The sequence below is a fragment of the Cyprinodon variegatus genome, unplaced genomic scaffold, assembly GCF_000732505.1.
Source record: "Cyprinodon variegatus isolate N-32 unplaced genomic scaffold, C_variegatus-1.0 Scaffold23, whole genome shotgun sequence".
In the NCBI taxonomy this organism is placed as follows: Eukaryota; Metazoa; Chordata; class Actinopteri; order Cyprinodontiformes; family Cyprinodontidae; genus Cyprinodon; species Cyprinodon variegatus.
Window position 1 is genome coordinate 2,278,604 of NW_015150476.1, and position 9,776 is coordinate 2,288,379.

Genomic DNA, 9,776 nt, shown 5'->3' on the forward strand with positions numbered 1-9,776 from the left:
GTTGGCCCGCCCACTGACTGATATGCTGCAGAATAAGATAATAAAATAAAATGGTGATTTTGTTTTTTTTAATGGGTGCATTTTAAATTGAGTAATTATGTAAACTTATGAGGCATTTAAATGTTAATCTGATTTATTGAATCAATAAATTCAGAATGAATTAACAACATCCAACTGAATTGTGGTGCCTTTGATACTAATAACCATTTTACTGAGGAATTTGAAAACTAGCCTTTTTTTTCCCACTGAATACATGAAAAATGTCAGACTTTATGAGGGGTTGTGCTACTATTATAACAAACCAAACACCTCTTTTAGGGCTCCAAATATCTTTACCTAATTAATCATTACTCTTGCAAGGTTAGATGTCCTGCTCTCTAAATTTTAAGAGACCCACTTACTGAATCCGCAGAATCTTTTAATGCCTATGCATTGAAATAAATGCTAACCAGTTCAATCCCAAAGCTCAACTTAAAAACTTGCAGAGGCTTAAATGAATTCAGGACCATTGATTAAATACATTACATGTTTTAATAGAAAAAAACAAACACAATATAATATAAATAACAATTCAACAAAACAGAATCACATGACTATGAGATAAATATAAATAAAGATGATCTACATCAACCAGAGTGTGTGTGTATATGCCGAGTTCACAGCAATGATATTCAACACAGGAACAAAGGTAATCTTTGTGTTTGGAAATAGATAAAAGTCAGTAGCATAAAGGCTGCTTACATTCTTAAATCTTCATAAGATCTCATCAAAGAGAAGTCTCAAATAATATAGATTTAAAGGTAAATTCTGAGAGATTTTATAATTGGATGAAGCTGCATTTATTATTGGTAAAAGCAAATAGAGATAAAACATTCCTGTCCTTTAAAACTCTTTAGCACATCTTAAAATCAGTTTGACTTTGCAGAGATAAGGGCATGATATGTAAACAATGTGAACAATTAACGTAGGCTAAAAAAATTACATTCTCCAGTTCTGAAAAGCACTGAGGGGGGTTGAAGATGCAAATACGATGAAAGCCTAGTGATGTTACAATATAAGATAAAACAAATACAATAATTTTTTTTATCTGGGGGAAAGAAAAAAAGTCTTTCCAGCAAAGTTTTAGGTTCGATGTTTCAGCATGTTTTAAAGAAGGTTTTGAATCACCTTTAAAGTGTTGTTAATGTTGGCTTCATGCACTACAATTAGTGAAATCTTTATGGACTCTAATAAAAAGGCATTTGTAAACATAAAAAGAAAAATGTTCATCATTGTGCCTTAAATTTGAACTAAGTAATCAGGCAGGAATCATAATGGAGAGCCCTAAAAAGACAGCACTTTTATTATAATCTTAACAGTTCTTCGCAATAATCATAGCACGCTTGATTTTGTAAAATAAATATATAAATAAATATGAGATATATTGGGCAACCCTACAAACAATGTAACATGACTAAAGATAAACAACACATGGTATTAAATTTGGGTTCCCTGTATTAGAATCATAAAGGCTGCTCATGTCTGGTGTGTGAGAATCACAGAGGTGGATTTGTTGAGGCTGAGTTGAACTTTGAAAAGTTTAAATTCCTCCACCAGGTTCAGGTTCATCTCTTGAGTTCAAGTGGGAACCTGTACTTGGTCTCTGCCTATTTTATATTTCATTGTCAGCAAGGTTTTCACAACCTCCACTCCTCCACCGATCGGTTGGAGTGTCTTACTTTGCATCTGATCTCAGCTGGGTCTGCGGCCCGCAGCAGTTGTCACATTCCCTGCGCCCGTCGAGGCGTTCCTCAGTAGAAGCGCTTACGCCGACTCTCGTTCCACTGGCTGTAGACCACCATGCCGATAACGATGAGGAAGATGCATCCCAGCATAGAGAAGAGCACAGTGAAGAAAATGGCTATTCCGCTCATCCCTTCTTCACTCTGAACCACTGAGGGGAAAAAAAAAGATCAAGAAATTAGCATATTATATATTTAAAATATTACGTTACGTTTGTGGACAACTTACATCGGAGGAGCTCCATGTTTTCCACACTGGGGATAGTTATTACATCCTGCTCTTCCTCCTCCTCCTCCTTTTTACTTCGCAACACCGTCAGTTGGTAAAGTTTGAGGGAAATGATGTCATGGTTATCTATCAAGCCAAATCAAGAACAAGAAAATCATGTGAATAACTAATTATTATTTTATATCTTAAGAGGTTTACAAAAATCTTGATAAATGTGGATTTTCCAAAAATAAAGGCTCTTTATATAGATCAGTATAATAAGTTCAATATTGGGCTGAACATCACAGTGTGAGATTTTATATTAGTCCAGATCAATAATCATTGATTAGCTTTTGGTTGCACTCATTTAACATAAGGACCAGGGGAAAAATGCCATTTTAATTTAGAAATCAAGCAACACAGTTGTTGTTTTTTTCTTTTAATGAGATATAATGAGATAAACTTTCGACTTGTGGTATTTTGATTTAAACATAGAGCTGGTGTGTGAATATTCGGGAAGTTTAAAAAGCAAATACAGAAAAAACACAATAAATAGTTGCTTTCATTATTTTGTATTCAGTCAAAAGGATTAGAGAAAACATCAGTCAGGACTGGTGGACTAGATAACACTAGCGATGGGCAAATATCGTATTATGTATATTATGGTAAAAGTAATGACATCTAGGATTTAATGGGGCAAGAATAAATCCAACTAATGATGTCTAGAAACCCGAAAACTGACAGAAGGTATGGGATTGTTACTTTACCGGTTTGTCTTTTATCTAATGTTGCATCCCAAACAGCTTAATCAAAATCTATACGTTTGAAAGAATTGTTGCAAGTATTGTGGACCTTTTTTACTCGTTTTATCTGGTTAAATAGAAAAGCTTAGAAAATAATAGCTTTCCCCCCCAGAGTATTGTTTGCAGTAGTAGGGCTCTTACTTATCATATATATTTCCAAAAACAAGACATGTAAAGATTTTTTTTATTATTTTCTTTACAACAAATGAGTCTGTGTGAAAATAAACAGCATATTCTTCACATCTCCCATCCACAGCTGATTGTTCTGTAAAGGTTTGCTGTATCCAACAAGTTACTCCTTCCCCCAAGTGGTTATCTATAGTTATAGCAACTGATGTTGTGAGGCCTATTTTAGAGGGGCTTCAGTCTCCCTAAAATATTTCTAAGTATCCTAATAAATCAAGTAGTAAAATGTTGTTTTCCATACAGGGAAGCAACCATGGCATGTTCTTTACATAAAGCAGAAAAAATATTTTTTTTTTTTTATCCTTGCAACCATGAAAAAGTATAAATCCTGCAAACCAATATGACTGATCTTTCAGATAGCAGTATGCCTTTAGGTAAAAAAAAAAATTGAATTGACTGTATTAGTATAACAGTTTGTGATGGAAGTGTCAATTATTTACCCGACAGATCTCCAGTGATTGCTGACGCTCCAAAATAATAGCCCAGAGGAAGCCTCACTCCAGGTATATCCAAGCAGTCCCTCCACTCGTGCTGACCATCGATGTCTATCATCACCTGCCCCACAGATGCAGGTAAAGTATGACTTTCTGACCCTGAGTCTCTAGGCAGAAAAAAGAGGAAAGGATTTTCCTTACCGTCAGTCTGCGGCGGACGTATCGAATGAAGAGGAAAGTGTCGTGCTTGAGGTTGCGCACCATGGCGTTGCAGCCGCCGAGCTCGGTGGGCCGACCGTCCCGCTCATGGTCGTAGCTGATGCTGCCGTTCCCCACCATGGCAATAACATATGGGAAGATCCTCTTATGGTGACAGAAGGGAAGGAGAGAGAAAGGGAGAATCTGATTTAAACTTATTTCTTATAAAAACACAATACCATCACAAAACAATATAAATAATTAATGGCATCATGAGATATGAGCATAATAAAAAAAAAACTGAACGAATTATGAGTCTGCTAACTGTTAAAGTTCTTTATAGGTCAAAGAAGCATGAAGACAAACATTTTATTCAAATATTAATTTAAAAAACAATAATATTTTACATTGATATTGACAAAAGGTTTAAAACTAAGGACAGAATTGAAATGTTTTTGATGATTTACCAGCCAAAACATGAATAATTAGATGACATGCATAATAACATGACTGAACATAGCAATACCTCAGACTTAAAAACATTTAACAAGAAATACAGCATGTTAAAAATTCGACCAAAGTTGTGCTTATGAATAAAAATAAAAAAAATCTTCATCCAGTCTCAGTTTAAGCCTTTTTTTCCTTTTTTTTTTAAACAAAAAATGAGCCAACACAATGCCTTTAGATGCATATGGCTCATAGAGACTGATAGCATCAAAGCTATAGCTGAAAAGACCTGCAGCTGTCATAGCATGAATTGTGCTTTTGATAAATATTTACTCAGGGGGGGCTAATGTAAAGGCATATAAAGCCTTTTATACTTATTTCATCAACCATTATCTTCCATTTAAAATTATAGGTTAATTCGTATTAACCAATAACATTAAGTAATTAATGCCTGTAAAGTGACTAAACATTGAAAAAGCAATATTTACTTTTGCAGAACAACTGTAAAATTAGACATCAAATAAGCTTAACTCATCCAAATACATTTATTTTTAAAAAGACTAATAAAATGTATCTTTATTGTGCTGACACCTTTTGAAATGTGTTTTTGTTTAAGATTCCTATAAAAAATTTCTTGTTGGTAAAAACCATTTAAAACTCGCATATAAACTTTCACATATATTTAGTTTGTTTTTGTTATATTTGATATGAAATGTGTTTAATGGTTTCTGAATTGTGAAGTATATTAACATGAGTAAAACAAACCACCGAGCAAACCATGCAGGTGAGTGACATGCTTCAAAACCGGCCTAGAATTTATTTTATATTCCATTTATTTTTCTCAACAAAGAGCCAGGTTACCTGTGTGCGGGGGGTGTATCTCTTCTTCTGAGCCTGTCTCCAAATGATTGCACAAAGAACACAAATACAGACCCTTTACACCGATCTCCAACAACACCTGTCAGGGTGAGGCACTGTTTACTAACCCGACCTTACAACACAACTGAGGAAGCATACCTCTATGTGCTTCTCCTCATTGGGATACGTGTCCACAAACACACCCAGGCCAGTAAAGTTGTCCATATTTCCAAATACAGGACCTGGAGGCACATTGATATAGACTTACAGATGGGTAGAATTATATCTGTTAGCATTAGTATTATATCGAGTTCGTTTGACAGTACATCATGTTTTATCGTGATAACCTTTCTGCATGCGCTCCTTGGTATACCAGATAGCCAGGCCGTCACCATTCAGGTTCTTCTTTCCTTGCCCGTGAACCTTAAAGTGCACCTGCATCTCCCAGTCCTTTAGATGACATGGCTAAAAAAATTGGTGAAAAAAATATCAGTAAATAAAAGAACTTTTTGGAGTAAACATGTTTAAGAGTGTGAAAAAGAAACTTTTCGTTTCTCAAGAAGGTAAGGATTTAGCAAAAGGAGATCTTATAGTATCACTGAAAAAAAAAAGACTCTTAGGATGAACATAAAAAAATAATGGAAAGGATTTCCACCTGAATAATTTGCTTTATTTAAGCACTATGTAAAAATCTTACTCCAGTTTAAATTAAATGTGTTAGTTCAACTTAATTTAAATGTGTTGGCTCAACTTAATTTATTATGGTCTTTCCAATTTAAAGCAAATGTGTTGGCTCAACTTATTTTTTTGAGGTTGATTCAATTAATTTACTATAGTTGGACCCAATGTAATCTAATAGAGCCAGCCGAACTAATTAGCAAAGTTTTGTACCAAATAATTGACTTTACTTGATGAATGCAAATTTAGTTGAAACCAACTTATTATACAGTGGTACCTTCACACTAGTTAATTAAGTTGATCCAACTCATGAAAATTAAGTTAAATCAAAATACATGCTTCATGCTGAAAGAAAGCTATTTTATCCTGTGGAAATCCTTTTCATGTTTGAATTTATGTTAATTCAAATACATTTTTTTAAGTGCAGTTAAATTGTTTTAGGACGGCTAAAGCAATCCTTTGAAATGTGGAAAAAAGCCTCCTTTAAAGATCCTATGCACTAGCTGAAGCAAATGTAGGAAATATAAATGCAGGGTAAGCTAAACAGTAGAACGGGAAACATTCAGGAGATCCTGGAACTACTTCATTGTTTTAAAAATTAATATTTTTAGCCATTGATGGTTGGTTTGTTTACTTTTATCAATTTTAATTATTCCTTTGGGTACCTTATTGGTTTATTATTTAGATGAAATTATCACATCATACAGACAAAGGTATATATAAAAAGACAAAGACAGATGGATAGATACAAATCTGTAAATATCTACTGTATCTATATATCCATTTCATTATTGACATTCTTGCATATATAATTTGCAGACTGGTATTTTCAAAACGTGTCCTTTTGTATTTGTATAAAAAAAATATATTCATTCTCTACTTTGATTTAATAATATAATATGATCTGACCAGTGATTATCTGATGCTACCATTTATTATTATGCATTATTAATCTATAACCTTACATTACTTCTACTTTACCAGGTGTAAATGTTTAATTCATAAAGACTTCACTGTATTTTGTTTTCCTACAACAGGAAAAACAAAATGCAGTGAATGAACTATTATAAAATTCATTCTACCCTACCGTATACTCCCTATACACACTCCATGTTTGTATATATTTTATTGCACCTTATTTTTGACAGTTACAGATATATATAGAGACAGGCCTCTGTTTGTTTGCATCTGTGTGAGTTAAAAATGTTAGAACTAAAGATAGATCCTTCATAGCACCCTTTGGTTTATTATTTACTTTGTTAGGATAATTCTCATTGAAGATGTGTTTATTACACCCTGGTGTGGGCTGCCTGTCAGGAATGAAGTTTTAATCTAATTAGGAGAGTTCCTCTGCTGGATAAACAGTTATAATCTTCATTTTGTATGTGGCAAAGATTTGGAAACGGAATGAGAGCGGTGTCCTATTTTGATAAGGCTGGAGCCATGGATGTCTACCCATCTGCTAATGTGTATGATGTAAAATGTGATGCGGCAGACTGGAGATGTATAAAATGCCTTTTTAACTGTTAATCGAGGCCACTTCCTGAGAGGTGAGCCCAGAGGTGAGCAGCTGCCTTCTGTAACCCTAAGCAATTTCTCTGATCTGAGTAAGATTACAATTCCTATAAAAATCTGTTTTCATGTCTCCTGGTTATTTAATACATATAAGGTATGAAGTGTTATTTAAAGAGTTTGTTCAGAGTGTTCACTTTTCAGGGAAAAGAACTGGAAAGATAGAGCATCAGGGTGCATACACAGAGCTTATCTTTAACAACTTATAGCTTATGTTACATATTATCTAGTCTAATTAAACAAATATTCTCTAAAAAGCCAACAAAAACAATATTTTTAAATTATTACCATCTAAAGAGTCATACTAATAATTTAATGATGGTCTAAGTATGAGATTCCCAGTGCTATAAATCTAACACAATCCCACTCATACACACTAAGAAATCAGTTATTAGAAATAGATTGCAGTACTCACAATGCGGCTCCATACCGCCCCCTGTCTGCTCTGCATGTCAGGTGTGAGTCGCACCTGGTCAGTGGTTACCATGGCATCCCCCATCAGTTCCCAGTGGGAGGAGCCTAAAGATCCCACACCTGCGACCACAAATGATAGAAGAGCTGACAAGGCTAGAGGTTACCGTCAGAGCAGCAACACTTAGTCAAACAAAAAAAGAGCTGACACAGTAAAAAACATGTTAAAAATGAATTAATCTCTATGGTAATACTGCAATAATACTGCTTAACGTAGGAAGGAACGTATATCGTATCTGATCAATACCCCTGCTAAGGTTATAATCCAACAAATATGAGAATCTAATGAAGATGCAGTTTTAGTAAACATCCTTCTGGAAATATCTTTCTCCAGTATGACCCCCCCACCGCTGCCCCTGGACGGATGACATACCTTGGTAAGGCTTGGAGAGCGAAAACTCCCGCTTCAGAAACTCCTCCATTTCATGATCATCGTCGGAAAAACACGAGCCTGCAAATAAAAAAAGACACGTAGAAAGGAAAAACAGTTTGTGCGGCATGATGTTCCGTCTGAACATAACGTCAAACAGTGAATCAGAGCGGCGCAGCCTGCTGCTGTTAACGGAAGCCATAATGGGTCAAAAATCATCTCACTGCTAGAAATGCCAGCTTTGTTCCCATTGGTGCATCGTGCTGCTTGGCCCGTTTTGATTGGGTAATGTGATTGTCAATCATACCATTCGGCTTGTTATTGGTCGATTTACTTTGGATGCAAAAAATACTACTTAGAGAGTCTATTGACTGATTATATTTCAATAAAACTTTCAATATAAGCAGACTTATCCGTTCAATACATTTGTTTAAGAAATGCATCTTTATAGCTTGACTATATAACATTTTTCTTGTCACTATTAGATGTAAACCCTTATAATACTAATATTCTGATTTATGTATTATTAGAGTTATGTGAAATAATTCATCTATATTAGAATTATGGCTCGAATATTGAGTATTCTTTATTATTTACATATTTAAAATAATATATTACCAATTGGAGCCTTTTATATATAAAAGTAGAAGGTTAGAGATTAATCTATGTGAAATCTTTACATCGGGTCTTTAATATCTCTCCTTTTTAATCTAAATGTGAACAAATCTTTTTTACTATCAAAGTTGCAAATCAAAATAAAATAGAACATGAAAGATACATTCCAACACAATAAATAGGCCTCCAGAAATTGTCCTTTTAGATGTTTTTTTTTTTTTTTGTCTTTTTATAAGTCTCACTGTCATGTAATTATATTTTATACCTGTTTTAATGTTGCATTTTAAATTGCTTGGTAAAATATGGTTTTAACCACTTTTGGAACCATGGTTCTAAAAGTGGTGGTGTATTGTATGTAATGTAATTGCAGGGAAAGAAATAAATGGATTAAATACTGTAAATATCTTAGACTTTTTTGAGAGGCATCCTTGCTTTTAAATTGATTGATAATGGTGTTAAATTCTGTTTTGCAGTATAATATTCAGTTTAGATTAAAGTTTTAAAGTCTTAAAAAGATAATTGTTTATTTGACTTTTTTTAGGTAAAGTAGTAACATTTCTGCAGCTTAAATAAACAGATATGAGGAAATTGGACATCCTTGAGGAATATTGCCATTAATGTTGAATCATACCTTTAGGTGTTATTATACAAATATTGGTGTTCTGATATAAACTCAAGATTAAATTGCATATTTTTTCTCCAAAGCCTAAATCTTTAAGTATTGAAAACAAAAATTGGTGTTCTACAAAATCAAAGGCTTTATAAAAATCTAAGAAAATAATAAAGCTAAAAATAAGTTCATATAAACTGGTGAAAAGCTTTACTTTTCATACATACTACTAAAAGGCTTTCATATATTGAGTAGGTTATATAAGAGGTAAATGTTTTCACTAGTTTATGTGAGAGCTTTTCACTAGTGATTTGTGCTAGGTTTTCAGTAGGTTATATAAGAGGTAAATGTTTTCACTAGTATTTATCCATGTTTTTCAGTACATTATATAGAAGAGTTAAATTAATTATGTGTATATGGAAGTTAATTCTGATTTTGTATAAGGGGCACCTTATACATTTTGGTTCAGAACATTTTGAGGTATATATGTTGCTGTAAAATTTACAGTTTTCTTTTGCTATTGTTTTTTCATTGTTGTTTTCCAC

At 33.5% G+C, this 9,776-nt stretch overlaps 1 protein-coding gene across 2 annotated transcripts; it reads right to left on the minus strand.

Moving 5' to 3' along the window:
• Positions 1-553: 553 nt before the first annotated feature.
• LOC107095700 (VIP36-like protein) lies at positions 554-8,215 on the minus strand. Of its 2 annotated transcripts, XM_015391930.1 has the most exons (9): positions 8,010-8,215; positions 7,581-7,699; positions 5,263-5,380; positions 5,075-5,157; positions 4,919-4,951; positions 3,614-3,775; positions 3,419-3,533; positions 2,011-2,136; positions 554-1,933 (listed from the first exon to the last, which is right to left on the minus strand). In XM_015391930.1, the coding sequence occupies exons 1-9, from the start codon at positions 8,206-8,208 to the stop codon at positions 1,791-1,793; spliced, it is 1,098 nt and encodes a 365-aa protein (XP_015247416.1). In that variant the 5' UTR covers positions 8,209-8,215; the 3' UTR covers positions 554-1,790. The 2 variants fall into 2 exon arrangements, with proteins under 2 accessions (XP_015247416.1, XP_015247425.1); XM_015391939.1 differs by lacking the exon at positions 4,919-4,951.
• Between the last annotated feature and the right edge of the window lie 1,561 nt (positions 8,216-9,776).